Source organism: Vanessa cardui, chromosome 2, assembly GCF_905220365.1.
Source record: "Vanessa cardui chromosome 2, ilVanCard2.1, whole genome shotgun sequence".
Classification (NCBI taxonomy): domain Eukaryota; kingdom Metazoa; phylum Arthropoda; class Insecta; order Lepidoptera; family Nymphalidae; genus Vanessa; species Vanessa cardui.
In genome coordinates, this window is record NC_061124.1 from 13,065,155 (window position 1) to 13,092,051 (window position 26,897).

The 26,897-nt window shown below is 33.2% G+C and overlaps 1 protein-coding gene across 2 annotated transcripts in view; it reads right to left on the reverse strand.

Annotated features, from left to right (window-relative positions):
* LOC124542556 (adenylyl cyclase 78C) overlaps window positions 1-26,897 on the reverse strand; it is a 93,995-nt gene that overhangs the window by 26,414 nt on the left and 40,684 nt on the right. For both annotated transcript variants that reach the window (XM_047120496.1, XM_047120501.1), the window contains exons 2-3: window positions 24,616-24,667; window positions 2,201-2,262 (exon numbers count right to left, since the gene is read on the reverse strand). In XM_047120496.1, the coding sequence (XP_046976452.1) occupies window positions 2,201-2,251 (51 nt within the window). In that variant the 5' untranslated portion in view covers window positions 2,252-2,262; window positions 24,616-24,667. The remainder of the gene's footprint in view (window positions 1-2,200; window positions 2,263-24,615; window positions 24,668-26,897) is intronic.

A 26,897-nucleotide genomic window follows, 5' to 3' on the forward strand; every position in this document is an offset into this window, starting at 1 on the left:
ATTTATATCTGTTAAATATTGTGTTGAATTCGTACTATAGTTGTAATATTTCAAATATTATGTGTTTAGTATATACATATATTTGTTATATCATTACAAGATAAACAAATATTATGGAGTTGTTTTTCTCTAAGAACAACAAAGTTTATATGAACTTAGTGAATAAAAAATCTAAATCTCATACCTACGGTGCAGTTCTTTGATATATTTATTATTTACATTAAAATAATAATTATTATAACCTGTTTATTTATTTATTTATTTATTTATTTATTTACACACCACATGATACACATTAAAATGTGTTGTTACAAGAAAAAAAAATAAAAAATAAAAGAAATTTAATTCATTTCGCTGACTCTACTCGGTATATATATACGATAGTATTAATATAACGTAAAGAGGCGTGCCTTTTTTAATGACTAGGTCTCGATTTTTTTTTTTAAATTAGTAAGACTCGACAGAATATGTCCTGGTTGACAGATATTTTTGCTTATATTTTTTGTGGAAGATTAACAATAACATTCAACAATTAACGAACACATTCCATAGAATACCATACAAATTAATTTATTTTATTACAGATACTAAATCCTTTAAGCGGCTGTATCAACCGCGTTAAGCCGCTTTCCTACTATCCTGTGGGTCGAAGCGTGATTTTATGTCTAACCTTCTTCATTAAATTGGTTAAGTAATGAAAAAACGCTCAAACAAATTGGACTGGTAAATCTATATTAAAGTTATAAATGTGAAAGTAACTTAGTCTGCCTATCGCTATTTCACTACTAAATCTCTGAACCGAATTTGATGAAATTTGGTATCAAACAAACTTGAGCTCCAAGGACATAGGCTACTTTTTTGCCTAACCCGTGACAACCAACCTCTAAAACGCAAGCGAAGCAGCGGGCAACAACTAGTGTTTTATTAATACTAGTAACATTATTGAAACGATGTTTTAAAATATACATGAACTTGTATATGATAACAGTTATTCTAGCAATTTTTAACGTTCGTTATCTTGATAATATTATTAGATTTAATAAAAGTTCCAGGTGACTTAAACTTGGTGGTAGGGCTTTGTGCCCGTCTGGGTAGGTACTCATCAGTTATTCTAACGCCAAATAACAGTACTAAGTATTGTTGTGTTCCGGTGTGAAGGGTGAGTGAGCCAGTGTAACTACAGGCACAAGGGACATAACATCTTAGTTCCCAAGGTTGGTGGCACATTGACGATGTAAAGAATAGTTAACATTTCTTACAGTGTCATTGTATATGGGTGATGGTGACCACTTACCATCAGGTGGCCCATATGCTCGTCCGCCCATCTATACCATAAAAAAAGAAGAAAAAGTGAGGAACAAACTGTAAGGACATAGGCTTTTTGCCACGCCAGCGAAGCCGCGGACGAGTACTATTGCTACATATAATTAATTTGCTAAAAAACTAAAAGTTGCACGAAGAGTTCGATTGTATTTGTACACTTAAAAGTCTTTACCGTAGGAAGCTTTTAAATAGAACAGCTCTTAACCTATTAACCGTTGTTTGTAACGGACGTATCGGGGTGAAGGCGACTAGGCAAGTAACTCGGCGCCACTTAACTCGAGCAAATAGAAAACTGTGTTGAGATTCTCTAGTCGTCTTTACTTTATTTCCTTTTTCTTTGTTGCGACCAGTGCTTCTCAAATATATGCACGTGAGAGGCTGTGCCTTCAGCAGTTTGTTCATGTATGAAGATAACAATTACAAATTAAGAAGTTACTTTTCGTCATATTTTTATCGTCATGTATCGTTATTGTATTTCTACGGATTGCTTTTTTGTCACTTTTTCAAACGACAAGAATATTTCACTGAACGTCACTACGTTTCAAGGAAACGCTTGATTCTGTAAAAGCGAGTTTAATACTTGAAATTTCACTAACAATTATAGAATATAAATATTAATCGCCACCAACCTTGGGAACTAAGACGTTATGTCCCTGATGCCCATAGTTACACTGGCCCACTCACCCTTCAAACCGGAACACAACAATACTGAGTACTACTATTTGGCCGTAGAATATTTTAATAGTTGATGGTGCCTACCTAGACTTGCTAGTTAGCTAATTTAATACTACTTATTACTACTTTAAAGTATAAATTAAAAAAAAAATTTTTTCGTAACGTAATTGGCAATAAGTTGAGTATATATTGAAATACATACTGCGTCTGCCCCGGAACATCGTGTACTAAAACTGACGTTGGTATCGGCCATCTTCCTTGACCCTGTAACAATAAAGAAATATTAAAAAAGATAAATTATACCATTTATTATAACTAGTGGGTCGTCCGAGAAACTTCGCATTTATTCGCGTATAGAATTGGGGTTTTGTTGATAACAATTTACTTTAAGTTTGTTTACGGCTTTATTGATTTTTTACACAGCCGCTCTATAACCGGAAAGTAAATTTTCTCTCTTTAAAATTAATTCTTTGTTCAATTGCTACAATTCAGTCAATCTTTAATTTCCTTCACACCTGCGCCCGGAGCTCTTCAAAATGAGACTATAATCATATTTGAATGTGCAGCTTTCGCCCCATAATCACAGGGACAAAAATCGGTTGGTGCTGAGCTTAATCTGTTTTTGTCTTTAATTATAACATTTAAATGTGGAAGAACTTCATTGGAAACCAGTAGCTCGACAGTTTTTTTTTACCACAGAACACAATAAGCACAATAATGTATAAGTATTAATTCACTAGCAACGATCACTTGATATTTACTAGTCAACACTTTTAAGAGATATTGGTACCACCGTCATTAAACCTCCACCCAACCTTGGCAGTTAAGATATTATGATCCTATGACGAAATATGACGACCTAATGGGCCGCCTGAGGGTAAGTGGCCAATACCTTACTAAAAAAATGGCACAATAAGAAATATTAACCATTCCTTACATCACCAATATGCCACCAACCTTGAGGACTAAGATGCTACGTCCATTGTGCCTGTAGTTGTGCAAGTAATTTAATATATGTGTGTTATATATTTATCCATTAGAGCTTCACATAATCACGGGGCATGCTAGACGCTGTGAGGATACAAATCAATCATTAATTTAACCTGTCGACACAACCTGTCAAACCTTTAACGACAAAATAAAGTTGGCAAAAATATATAAAGTTCATGATTGATGAAGAAGATGTCATCTGATTGATAAACTATTTTTCCTGTGAGGGTTATCACAGGAATGCCTTCAAAGTAATGTAGAGATTATGGGTGACCTGTTTATATACCTACTTTTATTTATATTTAAGTATTGTGTAAATTACTTCAATAAAAAAGCGCATGGAGTTCCTGTTTCTTCTTTGTTTGTTATTTTCTTTGCTACAAATAAAAACTAGCCGAGATGGCACAGTGTTAGAACGTTTGCATTTTAACCAAACCCAGGAGGGTTTGAACCCGCAATATTCATGTGCTGTATTTGTGTTTATAATTCACTTCGTGCTCGGCGGTGAAGGAAAACATCGTGAGGAAACCTGCATGTCCAATTTCATTGAAATTCTACCACGTGTGTATTCCACCAACCCGCAATGGAACAGCCTGGTGGAATATGTTACAAACTTTCTCCTCAACAGGAGAGGAGACCTAGCCCAGCAGTGGGAAATTTACAGGCTGCTGTTAAATAAAAAATGAAAATTTACAATTTTTTATTCCAAAATTTTACTGATTATTGTTTATTATATTAATTAAAATGTATAGAATTCATAAACAAAATTAGACGCCAAGTTGAATAGCGTTGTAAGAACGTGCTTAAGTTCAAAAAGTCGGCCTTTATATTATGCAAGAAGCGCGTTCAAGTAGACAACGACCGCTTTAAGTCATTTATCACTTGTCTAAGCTGAGACGGAAGTGAAAATCATTTTATTTAAATGCAAGTTAATGCCTGACTAAATATAATTAAACTATGTATTCACAAGAAAATTCAATATTAATTTTAAAATATTTTGTTACATCCTTATCAATATTTTTTCACAGTTCATTTCAATTAATGGCGCAATAAAAAAACCTATGTAAAAAAAGTATTGCTGCTCTGATTATATTTTCGTCTATAAAATATATCGTTTTTAATTTACATAAAAGTAACTGCATTATATTGCAACGTGTACAAAATACCAAACTGAAAAAAAATCCTATAATTGTAATTATATTTTATAACTAGCTGACCCGGCAAACTTCGTACTGCCATAATCGAAATACTTAATTAGTCCAAATTTGATGAGCATAGAAACCAATTTATCAAAATAGAAATTAAAAGTCCTTATGTAACAAATGGTTATTTGTTGATTTTTTCAAAAAGCGCTGAACCTATTTCAATAAAACTTATATTATAACCACTTCTGGAGCATGATATACCAATCAATAACATAACATAAGAAATGTGAACCTGTACTTCTCTTCATAAAAGCTACGAAGAAGAGTATAAATCCATATATTAATGTTGAAAAAAACTATTTCCTAATTCCTAGTAATTGAGGACTTACACCTTCCATCATCAGCTCAGCAGTATAATATTATGATTGCCGGAAGCAAATACCAATATAACTTCAGAAAATATATAAAACACGGTACATGTGCCTATAAAATTTGAGGGTTCCCCTCCATTTCTCCAGGATCACATCATCAGACTCCGATATCCTCATCATGGTATCATTCCCGGAGTATCTTCTTTCTAACAAAAAAAAAAAAAACATCAAAATCGGTTCATAAATGGCGAAGTAATCGGTGAACAAACATAAAAAAAAAAAAGAAAATATATACCGGTCGAATTGAAAACACTCCTTTTTTTGAAGTCGCTTAATTAATATGCACTAAAAAGTAATAAAAATAATTGCGTATTGAACATATTTATTTGAGTCCTCCTAAGTAAAATAAAATGAAAAACATTAGAATACTCAAAAGTCGATTTACGATTATATTAACGTAGTTACAATTATTGTTATTGTTGTTGTTACCGAGTCAGTATATTATCGTATAAAACCAAGCCAGCCAAGAGCTGATACCGATCTCCGTGGTCGAGTGGTGTGTACACCGGTTTTCAAGGGTACGCCACTACGCGGTGCCGGGTTCGATTCCCGGCCGATTCGATGTAGATTATCATTAGTTTTCTACGTTGTCTTGGGTCTGGGTGTTTGTGGTACCGTATTTACTTCTGACTTTCCATAACACAGTGCTTTAGCTACTTACATTGGGATCAGAGTAATGCATTTGATGTTGTCTCATATTTATTTATTTAATTGACCTTAGTAAATAACTTTGCAAAAGAGCTAATGTATGTCGTACATCATAAGGTCACACATAATCTTGAAATGCAGCAACGAACGTAAGCACATAAAAATTATACTAAGGACAAAAACCCACCTATCGCACCTTCGCTGTAAGCTGTTTAAGAGTTGCATTGATTATCATATTCGACTATGACTTGTTGTTGTTGACTTATATTACCTGAACACGTTACGAAAGGTAACTCAAATGTCCAAATAACTCATATAAGATTCCGCCGAGTATCGCTAACGTGTTCCTCAGAATTGAAGTTTCATTACTTTGGATCCCATGCTCAGAATCTAACCAAACTTTCACCCCCTAACAGATAACAGTACCCTTCTTTTATATATTTTCTAATAAAAAAAAATCATCACAATTGGTTGGCGTGATTTTGAGTTATTTACCTATTTATCGCGCACATGCATAATGCAAATTTAAGACTTATGTGGTTTTCATATGGATACCATCATTAGAATTGGATAAAATTAAAATGGAACCTCACGGAGTTTCAGCTGATATAACATTATCAATTTGATTCGGAGTTATTTCAAGGAACTGGCAAATGAATACATGTGCATTAGACTATCCCCTCTTTTGCTATTCAGTGGTGTACATATGGCACCTCTCCAAATATATGTAACAGATCCCTATTACATGTAACAGATCCGGTCGACCAGTTTTCAAAATCAAAAACAAAATGACCCGCCATTTATTGAATTTATTTGTTACAAAAAATGTGATAAATGAAGAACCACTCGACCGATTTTGTGCAAACTTCACATAAACTATCTACTAAATAGTCCGAACAACCCCTGAAAATTTGGTTTGGATAAGTGAGCCCGTTCTTGAGTTATAAAGTGACATCGAAAAGGCCACTTATTTTTATATATATAAATTCGAAAAAAAGATGTAACGATGATTTAAATAATGCAAAATTAATTTTAAAACATCAATGTTTTATTGTCTAACATCTATAATCATAGAAAATCAATGATAATTCACTAATAAATCTATTTCTAAGGAAAAACAAAGTTGTTTTTTTTATTATATTTCTAGCATTTTTATCATACTTACTCACCTTCTAAACCTTCCCTGGACTTCCACAAATAATTCAAGACCAAAATTAGCCAAATCGGTCCAGCCGTTCTCGAGTTTTAGCGTGACTAACGAACAGCAATTCATTTTTATATATATAGATTACCTTACCTTGTATTAAGTTTTTTGTTGTTGCGTTTTGCCCGACATGTTTAAAAATTGTCGTTCTGTTTCAACATATTTACCCAAAAACCTTATTAAATTTATATATACACATTCCTTATGAATCCCTCTGTCTATTTGTGAAAATCGCATAAAAAACCGTTCAGTAGTTTTAAAGTTTATCGCGAACATACAGACTGACAAACGCGGTCGAGGCTTTGTTTTATAATATGTAGTGATATTAAAGAAGAAAAGGAAATCTACAGCATAATACTGATAGGCAGGTGACGTGTGGCAACCACGCCGGGGTAGATTAGAGGCATCGCTACCCGTGGGAGTCGTAAAAGCCGACTTAGGGAATTGTTCAACGTATCCATCAGTCTCACATATACGCGCTTCGACCTCCCGTATGATAAGAAAACAAATCCACTATAAAAACATCCTCAAGGTGGGCTAGGATTAAACAGCCGGCCGACCGTAAAAATCTGTCAAACCTATTTTTTCTTCAAGCTTACTCACACGGTGTAGTTTAAATATATGAAGATACGGTTACAAGCTAAATAAAATCTGCTTAAAACCATTGAATCGATATAATAAATCGTTTCTCTATTACTAGAGATCCGCCCCGATTTATACAATTCTGTTTAGAAAATATATGCTTAATATTGCTTTATCATCATCACCATATCAGGCATGTTTCGATTTAAATATTGCTTACTAATTTACTTCTTTTAAATGTAGTCTAATAGTTAACAACACAAAAAAATTTGGAGGCACGTTGCCATGCATTAAATTTTTTTTTTAGTGTTGCCACACCCATAACTGTTTCACAACACGCGTTTATAATAATAATAATACAATAATTACATTATTTATCTTTGTATACGACTCGCTGTCGTATAGTGTGTTTTGCACTCAACTCTTTATTTGAGATAAAAATAACCCTAATATTAATTAAACAAAATTCAAATTAAAATGTGCTTACAATATAAGAGTCAAGATGGCCCAGTGGTTAGAACGCGTGCATCTTGCGATTGCGGGTTCAAACCCAGGCAAGCACCGCTGATTCGTGTGCTTAATTTGTCTTTATAATTCATCTCGGGCTCAGCGTAGTTGTACAATAATCAAGTACGATAACAATCAAACGAGAAGTTATTGAAATACATAATTTAGGGCAGTGCAATTAACGCGCAACACTCGCATGTAGATTTGTATCATAGGAGTGAAGTGATGCAATTGCATTGTTGACAAGCGTCAATACCTCAACGGGGGCTGTGGGCGAAGCCGATGGTCGAACGTTTTATGTCGCATTGACATTTCCGTAGACATGATCGAACGATCGTCTTAAGTTACAATTGAGTTTTTACTTGGTAGTAGGGCTTTCTGCAAGCCCGTATGGGTAGGTACCACCCATTCATCAGATATAATAGCGCCAAACAACAGTAATTGGTATTGTTGTATTCCGGTTCGAAGGGTGCGTGAGCCATTGTAACTACAGGCAAAAGGGACATACCATCTTAGTTCCCAAAGTTGGGGACGAATTGGCGATGTAAGGAATGGTTAATATTTCTAACAGTTCCAATTATATGGGCGGTGAAGACCACTTACCATGAGGTGGCCCATATACTCGTCCGCAAATCTATAGAATAAAGAAGACAAAGTATATTTTCATAATATAATTCCTGTTACGGGTATGTTTACACGAAAAGCCGAGTAGTTTAGTCAGCAATAACACGGGTTGAGAAAGAAGGAGTCATCTCAATAGTCTGTTAAAGAAATTATAAATTGCAAAAATCGGATACGTAAGTTCCTGAACCAGCAGTTGCTCAGAAACAGCCACCTAGCAATTTTCCAAGAAAGTAAACAAGTGATTTTTATTATGTTTACGTGTTTCCACGACCCAAATAACTTCTTACAGACTTTTATGAAATGTAGAAAACAAAGTTCAATCAGTCTTAATAATCCCACATTAAACAGTCTATTTATCACCTTACTACTTTTAATCTAATAAAATCTAATAATATTATTATCAAGTTAACGAATGTTCAAAATTATTAGAATGACTGTTGTCATATACAAGTTAACGTAATTTTTAAAACGTCGTTTCAATAATATTTTAATAAAACACTAGTTGTTTACTCTTTGCTAGCGTTTTAGGGGTCGGTTAGTTAAAAGTAGCCTATGTCCTTGGAGATCAAGTTCGCTTCATAAGAAAACTCATTAAATTTGGTTCGTTGCATTGTGTCGGTAGTGAAAAAGTCACAGACAGACAGTCAGAGTTAGTTTCACATTTATAATATTAGTATAGATAAAACCGAGTATATATTGTGAATTATATTAAATGTATTTTATAAGATACATTGAGTAGGTGTACGGTTGGTGTATTCCGTTTGGGTATCATTATTCAAACTCAAACTCAAAAAACTTTATTCAATATAGAAACATTACACTTTCTTATTGATGGTCAATTGAAACACTACCACCGATTCGGAAAAGAAAATACCCTGACCTGAGAAGAACCGGAGAAAGAAACTCAGTGGGTTTTTTTTTGTTTGTCTCATATTTTATATAAATAAACAATTTAATATGAGATGAAATAGCCAGGATGCGATCGTTTAATTCCCAAGGTGTGCTATCGATCATAAACTCATTAATTGTATAGTAACCTTTTGCACATAAGCGTTCCTTAATATTTTTTTTTAATTTGGCAACAGAGGCATTTTAAACGCTTTCTGGGATCCTGTTGTAAAAAAGTATACATTGCCCCACAAAGGAGTTACTGACTCTATGCAGTCGAGTACCAATGCTATGAGTATCAGATTTTCTCATGAAATCATTAATATTTTTCTTACATACATAACATTGCAGAATATATATTGAGAAGCAACATTCAATATCTTGATTTCTTTAAATTTATACCTTAACGATTCTTTACCTCCTAGGTTATAGATTGCGCGAATAGCCCTCTTCTGTGGCACAAATATGGTATGAATAGGGGCTGCGTTGCCCCACAGCACAATACCGTATGACATTATACTATGAAAGTAACTGAAATATACTAAGCGAGTCAAATACATATATATCTAAGCTAAATACTTATACATATATTCTACCGTCATAAAGCAATACTTATTGCAGATTTAGTTCCCAAGGTTAGTGGCGCATTGGTGATAATAGCATGGTTATTATTTCACCAATGGTTGAAAACCAGCAGGTGGGTCATTTGCGATTAACCAACCAATTACCAACAGAAAAATAATAAGAGTGACATCAAAAGATTCCTGACAAACAAACTCATTTGAGTAAATTAGTGGACGAGGGGAGCCATTATGGCAGAGGCAGGCAGTTTGCGTTTGACATTCGTAATTTAGTTGAAACTAAATTGTACTTCGCATTCACTACGGGTTTTAATAAAAGCTCTTGCGTACAGTTTTCTTTTTAATAACATTTTTCATGTCACGTGTACAAAGAACATTGTATAAGACAAATTAGAAGTGTTTAAATAGATACATTTTGCAAACGAACATCATATACATAATTCATAAGAGACTTAACTGTAAAAATATTAATTAAATATGCATATAATGTATTTTCTATATTTTATTTCTATATTTATTTATTTATATTATCCGGGTAGGCATATGACACCACTCCACCTGATGGTAAGTAGAAGTGGAGTCCAAACGCGAATACGACTAGTACGGACAGGAAGAATGAGCTGCACTAGTCACCTTCGCCATGCCGGCCCGCAAGATGCCTCTTCGCGCCTCGTTTGAAGGCACCCAGGTTATAAGAGGAGGGAAACATGTGTGTTGGTAAGGAGTTCCATTTTTTGACGGTGCGACAGAGAAAAGATATATAGATAATATAAATCATGTTCGAGTTGAATGGTGGCTAGAATCAGTATTGCCCCGTTGAATCATAATTCAGTTTATCTGGATAAACCCTGTGTCATCAGGTAATATTATAATTACACTTTTATCCAAGTTTCAAGTGTCTCAACTGTAAACGGAACAAAGGTGTAATTAAGGAATAAGCGGGAAATATTTGAGCCGTTCGTTCGCCTCAGCATTTTCCGTGCCGGCTCCGGCTCTTAACATGATTATAAACGTAATTGAAAAGTTCGTAAAGAGAAACTTCAATAACAATCGCAATCGAAAACAGAAAACGTAACGTTCGTAATTAACGAACTAGTTCTGCACGCGATATCGTGCGCGTTTGAATTTAATAAAAAAAATGTTGTAGCCTTAGTTGCTCCTTATTGTAATTAATAATTAAATAGCTGTCTGCCAGTAAAAGTCGTGTCAAAATCGATCTAGTCGTTCCAGAGATTAGCCGGAACAAACAGACAAAAGAAAATTGTAAAAAATGTTATTTTGGTATGAGTACCGTGTATACAAATATATATGGATTTATTAAAAAGCGGTTATTTTAATATTACAAACGGACACTCCGATTTTATTATATGTAGAGATAAGTTTGGGAAGACGGGGGATCATTGATCAAAAGATTGGCATATTTGCCAAAACAATTTATCTATTGGCATCGATTGAATATTCACAACGTTGTTCAGTTCACTATGTTTATTATTGTCGAGGGCTGTGAAAATAAAATTATTATATCTATTTTCATTGAGTCCATTATATGCGCGCCATGTTTTATCGTAATACGTTGCGTCAGTTAAATGTTTTTATAGACGAAGAAAATAATAAATGTAAACAAGTTTATGTTATGTTGTGTTGGCTCTGTGTTTTCGCTTATTCATATGAATCCATAACTCATGTTGTGTATTCTGAAGTCAAGTAGCACAGTTTCTGCAACGAAATATTTTATGATCGCCTTTCTTTCTTTTCAGATTTCTTGTTTCGGAAATACACAATTTGAATTTTAAGAAAAGAATATCAACGATTGGTACAGAATTATTTGGTTTAATTAAATTGCTGCCACTGGTAGCTTAAATTGATACTCAAAATTTTATTTTGAGTATTAATTCCATAAATAAATATTTAAAAGTTATCACTTACTATTATATACAAAAGAGTCCCTTGATTATATTTATCGTAAAACCATACATAATAATTTATTTTTATTGCTTTAACGATAGAGTAATTTAATTAACAGACGAGTAAATATAACAATGATTCATACGACATCAGTTTTATATTAGTTGAGTTTAGCGATAGTACATATAACCGCTTAGCTTCAGGGAACTCCCGAAATGATGTAGTAGTAATTTAAATTGTATAAAACCACTACTTATAACCGCTTAGCTTTTGTTTTTTCAGGGAAAACAACTTACCTATAATTTTAATTGTATAAAATCTCCTTTGTCTTTTAATATTAATGCGCTTCCCTTTATAGTTAACATAAAATAGTACTTTGTTAATTATGGTTTTTGGAATAATAACAATCAATAGGCACTTCTATTACCGCCGGTACGTCGTTACGTATAATTGCGCTTTGGGGAGTAATAAAGTCTGATACTTGGAGTCGGGAGCCTTTTTAGTCGATTACCTCAGTTATACCTTCATTTATTTACTAAACTGTACTAGATTTCTGTCACCTACTCTACAGCTAATTCATATTCTAAATTCACCTACGTGTGTACTAATTTGTACTTTCAGATATAATAGATATGTGCGATTACTGATCCTTTTAGATCTATGGCTTGTTTCTCTTTTTGTATTATCCTGTATATACATATGTATGTATAGTCATTCTATAGATGTATATATAGGATGATTTATAGAATACTCTCGAAACGCAAAACAGATCGAGAAGTGTTGCAAATTCGTATGCGACATAGTCATTGTTACATTTTTAAGGAATCACGCATCAAAATAACGTATCACCATAAGTCAGTAAGTTTTTAGAGAAGCAGTGTATCACCTAATTTACACAAGTCATACTTATATAGAACCATAGACGTTTTTGAAGTGTTATGGTATGTCTATATGGTGACAGTTATTCAACTCAGTTTTCTTAAAATATTATTGAGTTATATTGTATTGTGGTAGTAATATAAACGTATAGTACTAAGACGATATACTCTATATTCAGGAGCTAACTTCTTATTGTAATTCGTCTTAGTTTCTGAGATTGACTTTGTTTTATACTATGTTATGATTATAAATGTGAAAAAAACTCTGTCTGAAGCAAACGTGAAGACCATTGGCTACTATTTTTGCCTGACACATAACAACCAATATTCTAAAACGTAAGTTCGCGGGCGACTATAAGTAATATATACAACCGTTTTATTCTTATATTAATTTTGAATTATGTTGAATGTATTTAATAATACACATTTAGTTGGGGTAAGGTTGTATGTAAGTTGTAATTCCGCTTTCGACGCTAATATTACTACAGAAAAAAACAGCTGGTAGTAAGATAACAGCCTGTAAATTATCCACTACTGGTTTAATGCCTCCTCTCCCATTAAGAAGAGGGTTTGCAACATATTCCACCACGCTGTTTCAATGCGGGTTAGTGGAATACACATGTGGCATAATTTCAATGTTATGAGGCACATGCATTTTCCTCACGATGTTTTTCCTTCACCGCCGAGCACGAGATGAATTATAAGCACGAATTAAGCACATATGTATAGTGGTGCTTGCCTGTGTTTGAACCCGAAATCATCGGTTAAGATGCACGCGTTCTAACCACTGGACCATTTTGGCTCTGAAAACAGCTGGTAAATTTAATGAATAAAATGAATTTAGAATAAAAATAAAATATTGATATTAGTGTGATTTTATTTGCTGATATGAACTATAAATCGGATTATGGCGTGGGTTGAACAGCTGCGTAGTGGTGTCTCGCAGCAATCAACCCAGGTGACCGACCAGCCCTCGTTAGCATATTCATGATTGATTATAACTTTCCGCATACATTTGCCGCAAACGAACTCAACTGTCAATGCGAGCTCATTAACGTCGCTTCAGGCGTCGAATACACTTTTTTTTTTTTCTTTTTCCCACAAACTAAGTAGAAACTCTATGTTTAGACAAATTTTAAAATTGGTAACCACGTAGTTATATTGTATTTATTGTTAATTACACTCAATTATACATAACATACTGAGTCTAAGTAATATATGTAGAGATCTCATTTGAATCGCTTTTTGATTGTTTTATTATACAGTAGAGTTAAAACAGTTTACAAAACTTCATAAGAATGATATTTTTATGAATTAAAATGTATTTTATCTAAATATATATTAATATTGTAAATGTGAAAGTCTCTGTCTGTCTGTCAGTTTTTCACGACCAAGCCAATGAACCGATTTTGATGTGATTTGGTATGAATTAACTCGAAGTCCAAAAAGGACATAGGCAACTTTTTTGCCTGACACATGTCAATCAACCTTTAAACCTTTAAATCCGAAAACAAATTTAATAATTATAATAAATCTCTCTTACACTTTATATCGTTCTCTCTTATATTTACAAACAGCACGGACATCACAATATGCGCTTACCAGCCAATGAGGTTGCGGCGCCATGATCCACGCCCAATACCGAACGAGCAATAAACAGCTTCGGTTCAAAAATAGCGAATCGTAAACATTATAAAAACCACTTCGTATAAAGTTTTTATCAGAGCGAGGGACACTAGTCTATTTTACATACACTTAACATACTTTGTTTGTTCAAAAGAATAGTGGGTGTTATGTAACGTCGAGTGTACACATCCGCTTACTCACAGCTTTTCTATAATGGCTTTAAATATAAATTAAAAGAACAGCTTTATTTGTTTATTTGATGTCGAAACACTTGGCGCTTGGAGTAGTGGTGCAAAGAGCTTCATCAAAAGTATAACACCTCGTCTTATTGCTTCCTCTGGTGACAGGAGGGCTGGTTCGTTTTTTGCCCAGAGGATCGGAATTGCGATTCAACGGGCAAATGCTGCTAGCATTCTTGCCACCATTCCACGCGGTGAAGATTTATACAGTAACTAGTTTTTTTCTTATTTTAACAAAATATTCTTTGTGATGGCTCATTTTATTATTCTAAATATAAAATCTGAAAGATTACACAACAACCCTAAAATATATTTACAGTCAGTAATCGTTTTCTTTACAACTGTGTTTTTGTTTATAATTTATCTTCAGTTGAATATCCATAGGGTATTATAATATTTATAAAGACATAATACCCTGGGCCATAAATCTTACTACTAAAATTTGCTTGTTATGAAAAGATTACTTCTTTATTATAGCCTAATCCTAGTGATAGTTAAGACGAAATTGGAATCTTTATTGCCCATAAATCGTTAGATAGACCCTAAGAATAGGGCATGCTGTAACCTACAACACTATTTTTTAGACAATTGAAGTTGATGGGTATCGTAATTGTTGTAATCAACTTTAAGTTGATAATGTCTTTATTACTTTACCGATTTATCATCATGTGGTCATTTGTATGTCATTACATAGTATAGAACCAAGTCGCTTACCGCTGTTTGTTCCTATATATAGTAAGATCTTTAAAATTATGCAAAGGATTTTGATGCGGTTTTAATGGATAGAGTGATTTGAGAGGAAGGTTTTTATACATAATACACGGACAATGTAATAAAGAAACAAGAAAAATTCTGTAGTATATTAGTATCAGAATTGCACCCGTGCGAAAAGATCCTTGAACTAAAAGTGAAAAGAATTAAAAGACGAAATATTAGTGCATAGTAATAAAAACAATGCTTTAAAAAATAATCCGATAACTCACATAAATAACAGATAGGAAAAATTATTTCATTTTGTTTTAACAGGTTTTGTCAACAAATTGTCAAAAGGGAATAGCGAATTATTTAGTCGCTATTCAGAACGCTGGATCGCAACAAAACTAATCGCCTCATTACTGTCGCGTCTCGGCTCCCGATTATTGAGACGTTAAATACTTTCACAATAAGAACGCATTTGTGGAGTAGTCTTATAGAAATTATTGTAAAATCCAAAACACGAAGAATTTTGAAATGTTTATACAAAGGTTTTTAATGTTACAAATGTTAACTGTTGTTTATTTTACGCATACCGTAACATTATTTTTCAATAAGAGGATGCCTTTAAAAAGGGACCTGTGGGGTAACAGTTTTATATGAGATTCTTACCCATGAAAACAACCGCATCCCTTGCATGTCTTCGACATGGATGAGAGAAGCATGTTCATGTTTCATGTAACGTAACTGCAGGCATTTTCGTGCTCGGCTCCCAAAATGGTTCTGAGGAGCTTTCTTAGTGAGAACGTAAATAATTAAATTTGTAACTTCACTACTACTAATTTGTAACCCACAAAATACAGCTTAAGAAGCTTACCACTGTTTACGGTCTCGATAATGTGCTGTTCACCATTATACGTGTAACTACAATCTTCAAACAACAATAAGAATTGTTGTTTGGCGGACTAGCTGGTGTGTGGTTGATACTAACCGAGTTTATTTGTTTTATTTCCCCTGTGTGAGAGCAAAGACCCTTCGCTACTCATCCGGATATTTTTTATGGATAGTAAAACCATCATTATCTCTTTAGGTACACTTTTACTTCTAAACATTGTTGCCAACCTTAAAAGAAAGTAAAATGTTTATATATATATTGTTAAAACAAATTTTTATGGCAAAAATGATAAATTATAATTTTTCATTTACCTATTAAAATATTTCGAAAATGTTCAGCATTTTCTGTATATTCCTCGACATCTTCGCCAATTTTTAACGAACATAGCAATTTATAAACTCTTTAACCTCAACAGCTGACAAATTTAAATTACTAAAAATGGGAGGAGGAACTTTCTATGGTATATTTATTAAACTCGATGTCTCCTACGATTGCAAGTTTATTTTGGTATACAGGATAAAGGTCAACGTGGTCCCATTTATGCCAGTTTCGGTTCCGGCCGACTCTTATTACGGTCCGACACAAATTAATCACGTGATTTATTTTTTTGCTCACGATCGTCGTTTTATGTCCAGTACAATGTACTTGGGGATCTGGCTCCATTTAATACAGATAAATGTATATATGTATATATTATGTTAAATTTCTTTGTGTAGCAATCATGATAAAACTACTGATCGATGATACGTATCGTCATACCATATAAGAATATGACGAAAAGGCACAGATAGTTATAGGTTATTCATTATTTTTAAATTCGTTAATCCCCCTTTTTATTTCATGCCCAACAAAGAGTGTCCTATTCTCAATTTTCGAATTGTTTTCGTCAAGTATAATATTAAATTTATGACAAAGTAACATCCTATGTAAGGGCTTTTTTTTAAACCGTCGCTTTCCTCTGTTGGACAAAATCTTCGATGAACGCCAACCATTCCAATCTTGGGCAGCCCGCATCCTTACCGTATACGACCTTTTTTAAATCATCCGTCAACCACGGGGCGTTCTACGCTTCTTTTGCCTAAGGGTAGTCTCCACTCTAGTAGTGTCGGCTCCATCACACACGACCAGCCGACTTCGACTTCAGCGAGCTATTTCTACGCGCAATGTCACTGACTTTAGTTCTCTAGCGAACGTCCTCTGATATTTCTAATATAATAATATCTATGTCTCTTAGCTGTGACAATAAGGCAACGAATTCTCCGCGTGGAAAAAAAAATGTTATATAATAATTTAAACATAAATTCTTTGTAGTTATAATTTCCTATATACGAATTGGATTAATATTATTAGTCAATGGAAATTGAATATCTTCAATTACTTCGCGCGGCTCGGTTGAAAACGATACGAAAATCAAATCAAAAATTATAAAACATTATAGCGACATATTTCGACAATGAGACACCATTACTTATATGCATAATTACACCCAAACAATATACTATATAATATTCATGTTATAAAAAATGAAATGCTTAAGAAACATGTTCGCAAGAGTGAATCGGCTTCTTCGATAAAGGTTCCGGCCCTTAGCAACACTTTGATCGTAATATACCTTTCCACAAAACTGATTTTTATAAATATCATCACTTGTAGCTCGGGACTCTTGTATCTGCTATCCAGTGAAGCAAGTATCACTTATAACATATGAATATATATGTATACTAAATCAAATTTAATTTCAAGTTGTGATTACGATGTTTAGTAATTATATGTACTATAGTACATATAGAAAGTCAAATCGATAATTAACCAAAAAATTAAAAACTTCTTTTAGTTTATTAATTTTTTTTTGTATTACCTATATCGGTATGTGTGTATCTATTTCTAACTACCCGTCACCCGCAGCTTCCCTCGCCTTTTAGGAGTTTGTTGTCGTGTGTTTTATAAAAAGTATGTTTCTTGGAATTCAAGTTTGCTTCATACCAAATATCGTCAAATTCGGTTCATTGGTTTGGCAATGAAAGAACGACACACAGACAGAGTCACTTTCACATTTATAATATTAATAATAATATAATATAAATTATGTTTGTATTGAATGTATTAATATATTTTATACGTAGGGGAAAATGTGTTCTAGTGTGGAGTCTCGGTAAATGTAGTGTAGGACCTCCTCGGGCACGGTGGAGTGACGACTTACGCAAGGCGGCAGTCAGGAGCTGGATGCGAGTAGCCGGAGAAAGACCACAGTGGCGTGCACTTGGAGAGGCCTATGTAAAGCAGTGGACAAACTCAGACTGATGATGATGATGGCGATGATATGATGTATCTTTATTCTATATTATTCGATTGTACCCCTTCCCAAATTTCTTTTTTTTACAACCACTCCTCTTCCCAAAGGTTACCTGGAAGGGAGATTGCTGTTTTAGCGATAAGGCCGCCTGTTGCATTCATTCAACTTTTGTAAATGTTAATCCTGATGTATAATATAGTATTAAATATTCGTACAATAAAGCCTAAATAAATAAATAAAGACGTCTCTGCAAGACCTGCCACTCCAGGCCTGACCCCTTGGCCTATAGAGTAAACACGCCAATGTTATCTAGGGAATATTTTCTGAGTCTCTAAAATATTTCATTCAAATTTTCAATTTACTTTGGACGCGTCATTTCTCCAAGCAAAGTGATTTTAGCGTCACACTTTAAATGTAATTAATTAAGCGACTGAACGGAATTATTAATTGTTTCATTTTAAGGCGATATTTCTTGTTAAGAAATAACTCCAGACTGGTTAAATAAATTAATATAACATATTTTATAAAAAAAAACAGTAACAAGCGTAATTTGTATACTTAAAAAAATTATTAAAAATTATAATAATAATTTAGATGACTTAATTTAATTTTCTTTTACTATACAAAAAAAAATTTTTCTTTCTCTAAATATATATTGGTATATAAAAGCCATATTTATATATATTTTATATGAATTAAGATAAGTATTAGTGTGTACTAACTAAGGTATATTACCTATATACCATTCAGTACAACTGAGTTCAATTTACACTTAATTCATTCATTATTTTTTCTACTTTAATGTTACCTGTTTGATTGTAGGTAGAGTTAATAAATATAATAATAACATGTTTCATCGCTAAGTAGCAATGTCTTACTAAATGTCTTACTAACTATTTTATAATTTTAAAGTACAGTGATTTTTATGTTATATTTAATATAAACAGTAACATGATTAGAAAATTAATACATTACGTTCATACTAGATGTCATCAACTGTTATCAAATCCGGTTTAGTGGTTTTTCTCAGAGTAACACAACGACAGACAGACATACAGACAGACAAACAGACAGACATTTATAATGTTGGTATAGATAGAACATATAGAATTAAAATTGTAGTAGTCCAAAGCTTTTAAGCAAAGTGGATTCTTCAAGAAGTCGAGCTTTAAATTAAAGACTTTGACTAACACTATGGAGTCAATGAAAAATCCAACTATAAACTTCTAAGATTCGATTTCATGAAACTTATACTTCGCCATACTTTGTGATGACTTACGATTCATTTCTTTGAAGAATTTCTTAGTCTCGCTCATTTTTCACATAGATTTTTAAAGGAAAACTTTCAAACGGAAAATACAAGCTAAGGCGTTGACATTTCAAAGCGAAAGATACAGTATCATGTTATAATAGACATAAATGACGTAGATTTTTTATTAGATTTATAAAAGAGCGTGCAGTTGAATATAATACACACATCATGAGTTAAAAAGAGCCTTTTTTTTCTTTACACTTAAGCATTTTTGACGTTACATAATAATATTGTACTGAAAATCAACTTCGGAGTTTAATTCTTGCTGACTTTTCACATCAAAAATGAACATATCATTTTCTAGCTTAATCTGAAGCTAGAAAACCTCATTTTCCAAAAGTACCGTAAGTATAAGCACGTTGGCACTTTTGACTCTTTAATTTGAGATTTGTATAAAAAATACAAATATATTATAATAAATTAATACAAATAATATATTTGAGATTCAGTAATAGCACGTTAATGTCCAACTTCTGCAAAAAGGACTGCACATACCAAAGAAAGCCTTAGTATCATGTAATTTTACTGCAGTTACGAGCTTCTGAAGGATGCCTTTAGGCGAACGAGATATGTGGGATTTTTTGACATAACCATTCTGATGTCCGCCTTTGGTACGGACTGGAGAGTTTTAGACGACTCATCCAAAGGCCCCTCCTCACGCTATACTCATGTCTAGGTGACATCTTCGCAGAAATCGAAGACGCCACATACGACTTGGCAATGCTTGCGGTAGAGCTAGGTTATCCCGTCCTCGTCAGGACCATCTTAAATGTGGACTCCAAGCCACGTATTCTCGGCCAAGGGTTACGGACGCAATTTAAAAAAAAAACCAAATGTTGAGACTGAGGCCTTAAAGCTTATCGCCTCATATACAGGAGACCTCATGCCCAACTTAAAAAAATAACAAAACCAATATGCATAAAAACTTATACCATAAATGCAGCGCGTTTATGCATAGCATATATTATTTTATAACCGCGTTTCTCAGTTTAACCCTTTTTAATTTTAGACTTTGAAGCTGTGGACGTGACAGGCGTCAATTTCATGTTTTTATAAATTAATAAAGTAGGAAATTTAAAATGTCAAGTTTTAATAAATTTAGTACGCATAATTTAATCTTGTCAAGTTATCCCAGTACCCTTCTGATAAGTTAAATTTATCAATCGTTCTGGTTTCCACACTCGGTCATCAACAACAACAACAGCCTGTAAATTCCCACTGCTGGGCTAAAGGCCTCCTCTCCTTTTGAGGAGAAGGTTTGGAACATATTCCACCACGCTGTTCCAATGCGGGTTGGTGGAATACACGTGTAGCAGAATTTCTATGAAATTTGTCACATGCAGGTTTCCTCACGATGTTTTCCTTCACCGCTGAGCACGAGATGAATTATAAAGACAAATTAAGCACATGAATCAGCGGTGCTTGCCTGGGTTTGAACCCGCAATCATCGGTTAAGATGCACGCGTTCTAACCACTGGGCCATCTCGACTCGGTCATCACTCTGAAGCAAGAAATTAATATAATAACCTATTAAGCACAGGATAACTTGACGACGTTTGCTTGAATATGAACTCTCAACTTTTTAATTAAAATCGACATGTCCTATCCACTGCGCCATCTTTATTTCTTAGTGTAAACGAGCGTCGTTCAACCCATATTTCATTATGATGATAAAATACACATTCCCTAACAAATTGACTAAAGAATTGTCAGAACTTAACTTTTATGATTCCAAAAACCCTCAATCGATACTGTATTTAAAAATATACGTACGAACGTATTGGTTAATAACTAAAATGAATATGAATGTAATCAAATGGGTTTTAAATATACTTATGAAACACAGGCAAATGGAAACGCTCTGACTGTGTTTTGTTATATAATGTGAGATTTTTAAATAAGTTTGTCGATTACGCCAATACTTTTTAAATAAAATATTTATAGGAACACGCTATATAGTTATACTGTCACACTCTCTTCAAACTAGGTATTGCTGTTTAGTGATGGAAGATCTGATGAGTAGATGGTACCTATCGTATGTGAGTTGGATAAATCATCCAAACTTTTTTCAATAGAATTAGGCGCTCAGGGTCACATATTCATCGTATTTATTGATGAATCGAAAAAAATTCGTCCCCGGTATTAATATATAAAGGAACATTATAAATAATTTATATCGCCATTCCTTATATTAATAGAAAAATATCACGCTCAGCGAAAAGCTTGTTTAATTTTATTATGGATATATTAATATATTTATGATTGCTTTTTCAGTAATACACTTGAATATCAATACGAAATGCTAAATAACTAAGAAAACGTATCGTTGAAGAGTTTTATAAATACTATAAATTTGTTTCAACTTAAATCAAGATAACAAATACATTTTTATAACTTTTTTCGAGATTATATCGTTAAACGTGGCGGTGAAAATGAAAATTGATGTGAAATGATGATTGTAAGATTACTGTAGTTGCAATCTATATTATTCTATACTAAAAGTGAAAGTAACTCTGCCTGTCTATCTGTCTGTCGTTCTTTCACGACAAAAATCGCTCAAACGAATTAGATAAAATTTGGTATGAAGCAAGCTTGAACTCCAAGAAAAGACACACGACAACCAACACTTTATAACGCGAGCGAAGTCACAGGCGACTACTAGTATTGCTATATAAAAGAAAGAATTCAATTGAAACCTCAAACATAATAAGTAGGTATTACAGTCTGGATCGTAAAATGCATAGTGAGGGAGCAAAACGACCGCATTCATTTAATACGTCTGTCGCGATAGTAAATTACTGGATCGTTTATGATGTTTAACGTTCGCGTCTATAAACTAAACACGCCCAATAAGAGGTCACCTGGCGCCCTTAAAAATTAAATTATAACATTTCACTCTCATTATTCTGAGCCAAATGCGTTGCAATCAAACTTAGGATATAACATCACTGTTCCAAGGCTTTGTTGACAAAATAACACACTTTTTAAGAATAATAATGACCTCGATATTCATCGTCACAGCTTGAAATAAAATCAATCAAATCTGAGTGTACCTATCTAACTAAACTTTTAACGAACAAAAAAAGATTTAATTAATATTTATATTTACTCATTCTTGAATTAAAGTTTCTAATTCCTGTTTGATTTTTACTCTTATGTTTTATTATTATCATGTTATCGTAATTGTATTTATAAATGTATACACTAAAAATATTAAAACAAATAATAAAATTAAAGTAACGAAAGATTGAAACATTTTCTGTACCAATGAAGTAAATTATATAACTGCCTGTTACAATATATGCCTGAGGCTATTTATTTATTTACTTATTTCATTTTTGTTATTGTATCTATGACAAGAGTAAAATGAATAACACACACTAAGATTCCTACAGTATTAGAAATACCATCTTAGATTAATGAAGGATTTTGGAACTATAGTTACAGGAGAACAAATGATTTGAATTACAATAAGAAAAACTCAAGAATTTCATAATAACATAGGTATTGTCTTCTTCTATCTTTTATTTAGGGTAAAGAAAAGCTAAATTACATTGAATTTATAAGTAAAATGAATTAAAGACGACAATGGCACCCCACAGCGTTAATCATCGTATGGTCGCCGACCGCCCGTCGCCGTCTTCACTAATTGTTACTACATTGATAATATTTATATTAATTACTCGTGCAACGAATTCGTGTGTGTATACAGAATGATACGAGCAGCTTTTACTAACAAAAGCAACAGTATTTACTTCATTACATAGTATAAAATAAAGTCGCTTAGCGCTGTCTGTCCCTATGTGTGCTTAGATATTCAAAATTGCACAACAGATTTTGATGCGTTTTATTTCATACATAGACTGATTTAAGAGGAAGGTTTATATATACATTACATGCACAACATAGTAGAGAAATACTGATAATTTGAGAGGTTTCTGATGTGATGTCGTTAATAAACACAATTCTTTTGGGCTTACATTGCATACCCTGGCTGAATTCTACCAGATATATCAAAACAAAATACCTTTAGCGGTTTATATTGTCTAATCGAAGCTATAAAATTTGTATATAATGACATTCTGTAGTATATTTAGTGTCAGTTTTGCACCCGTGCGCAGCCGTGCGGGTCGCTAGTTATATTTTAAGGGCTACCGCGTGCCAGATGGATGTTCCCATCGCAACGTCTCAGAAACCATCTGAATTTTTAATCAGAAGCATCTGTTGTTGCGCCTTGAAGGTGCATCCGTATCGTATACCGTTACGACAAGCGGATTCATATTTACTTATGACGTCATGTCCTCACTCCGCCGTCTGATCATTTTTTTGTATTTGCGTATATACTCATGCACTTCATTGCTAATAAGTAAAATACCTACTATTGGGTCATACGCGAAACTTAAAACTTTTTCTAAAAGATTTTTATGTATTTCAAAATCAAATACGATCTGATTTTATTTTTGAATTTCATTGTAAACTGCAAATCACTCACCCCATTTGGTGCCAAAATGATGGAACATTATTTAAATTACATTTATAATGTCAAATAGTATACATTAGTTAGAATTGGAGTTTGTCGATAACAATTTACTTTAATTTTGGTTTTATTATATAGCCGTAGCATTCCCGTTACTATTCTATGCATCCTGAACGACTAAGTCCTACATTTTTGTTTATTTTTTAATCGTGTTGTCTTTATCTGAAACGTCATTTATTTATTCCAAATCAAGAACTATTTTATAGAAGTTATGTCGTCCATACTCTCGATAACAGGAACAAGCATAAGCTGCTTACGCCTGTTACCCGACTGAGGGTTAATAATTCCATTGCATCGTCGCTATCTATTATATTGGATTTTTTTATGATTTTGAAAAATAATATTAAAGAAGTAATCAGTTTTAAGATTATTAGGCTTCCAGATCGTTTCATAAACGAATTTATATATCTACAAAGTAGTCAAACATTTTTGACGCAAAAATCCCGCTGAGTTTCTTTCACACATCTGAGATGTATCTTTCCGGACCGTAAGTAGATTATGACATTCAATACATAAGTATTGCTTGTGTATTAAGCAAAGATTTTGATTTAGACTCAAGATAACACCAAAGCTTTCTTAAATAAAGAGTCAAAGGTTTACAATGTACAAAGAGTTAGTATCAATAATTAATTACATTACCTTAGCTAAATAATTTTCTTTGATGTAGAACACTCATTGCTCTGACCGCTATCTGAAACAACAAACTATAGCTCATTATGGATTAACATTAAATTAGATAAAAGTACCGAACGCTATATGTATATATAATATCTATATTATATTCGTTATGTAAAGTAATGAGGCGAGATGGCCCAATGGTTAGAACGTGTGCCTCTTATCCGATGGTTGCTGGTTCCAATCCAGGCAAGCACCACTGAATATTCATTCGCTTAATTTGTATTTATTATTCATCTGCTCGGCTAGTCCTCGGCGGCGAAGGAAAACATCGTGGGGAAACCTGCATGTGTCTACATTCAATTCTGTCACATTTGTACTCCTCATTGGAACAGCGTGGTGGGATATGTTTCACACTTTTTCCTCAAAGGGAGAGGAGGCCATAGTCCAGCAGGGTTTATTTACAAGCTGTTGTATAGTCTTAATGTTAATAACATTTTTCAATTTAAATTCTCAATTCAACATTTTTTTTCTTATCCTATTGATAACATATATTTCATTATATAATTTGTAAGAAAGCGTTTACTAGTGTCTGTTGTGACAAAAATGTTTGCCTCGATATTAATGCCACTAAGCTTCGGGAAAGCCGCAGTTCAACTATTGGACCTCTGTATATATGTCCAATTACCTCATTATGTGTCTGTGTGTGATTTTTTAATGACTACTAGTTGAATTTCATTATTTGCGCTAAATTTAAACAATTTCATAGGACACAAAGCTTCATCCCCAATTTAAACCCTCGACGGGTGAACAATTTTCATCAAATACGGTTCAGTGGCTTAAGAAGTAAAAGCGTAGACAGACAGATAGACAGATGCTTTCGCATTTATAATATACATATGTATGGAAAGTATCATGTTTATGTTGGATTCCGTTTTGTTATTTGCGACTTCACTAAATAGTATAAAACAAAGTATCATAAAAAGGTACATCTTAAAAAGGTCTACAAAAGAGTCCGTGGTGGTATATCTCTTCGAGATAACCTATAATTATCATTTATTATCCTTTATTTTTACGAGAAATAATGGGTCATTTACGAAGCTATTTTAAATAATACGGCGATTATCCTTAACCAATTGCATAAAATAAATACATTGAGCATTTAATACAGATCAATATGGTCCTTTGCAGCGTGAAATTTTAAAGATATTTTCGCAGATTTAAAACGCATGGAGCGTTATCGATCGATATTTTCGATCAGAGCGATTTGTATTATCTGATGACTAAAAAACTGTTAAAGTTATAAGACATTTTGTAGTATCTTTAGTATCAGAACTGCAACCGTGCGAATCCGGGGCGGGTCGCTAGTATATTATAATGCCAAGTAGTCATAAATTATTTCGCCAAAGTCTAGTATAGTATATCATTGAATAAATACCTGACTACCAGTTTTATGTTAAGCAATTACTTACATAGAGGTCTTACGTTCGTTGCCATTAACATATTGGATTATTAATACCAAATCGAATCAAAGTATCCACTTTCTGTTGGAATATAACCAGAGCAGATTGTCGTAAACAGATTCGCCCTGATTTTGTCTGACCTAAGTAATACTAACCAGACAAATTTTAAACCCATACGAAATAGTATAATATCGGAGTGAATTAAATTTAAGTAATTTCTTTCGAATTATCGAATAGAGCCTTAGAGGTAATATCCGTTCTTTTATGGATACCTTAATAAACTGACCCGATTAATCTGTTTCAATTTCCAGAAAAAATATTTTGCAGCGCTCTCTTGACTCCAATATTAAATTTTCCTGCGAGAAGTCTCGTCTTTGCTATTTATTGGATTTCAAGTCTATTTTGCAAGACTAACTTTCCTGTTCCTAATACATGTTTTATAGGTTATAAATAGATTTTTACTAATACTCATAAAATGAATTGAGTCAGTTATGATATCGCAAATATCCTGGTACCCAGTGGTAGTAATTTTCCATCAGGTGAGCCTCCCACTTGATTGCCACGGATGCAATAGGTAAAAAAGCTTAACAAAACAATATAAAATTTTGCTTCAGAAATCAAATAGTTACTGAGTTTATCTTCACAAAATAACCTATTAACATTATTTTACCCGAGCCGGGATTGAATCACAGGATGTGCAGCATTATAATAGTCATTAGGCCGATAATGAGCGCAACATATAAAACCAATACCAATTTTAATCACTTAGAAACAAATGTATTTAATTCAAAACACTTTAACTCTTTAACTTTAAGCATAGCGATTAAAATTCATCAAGAACTT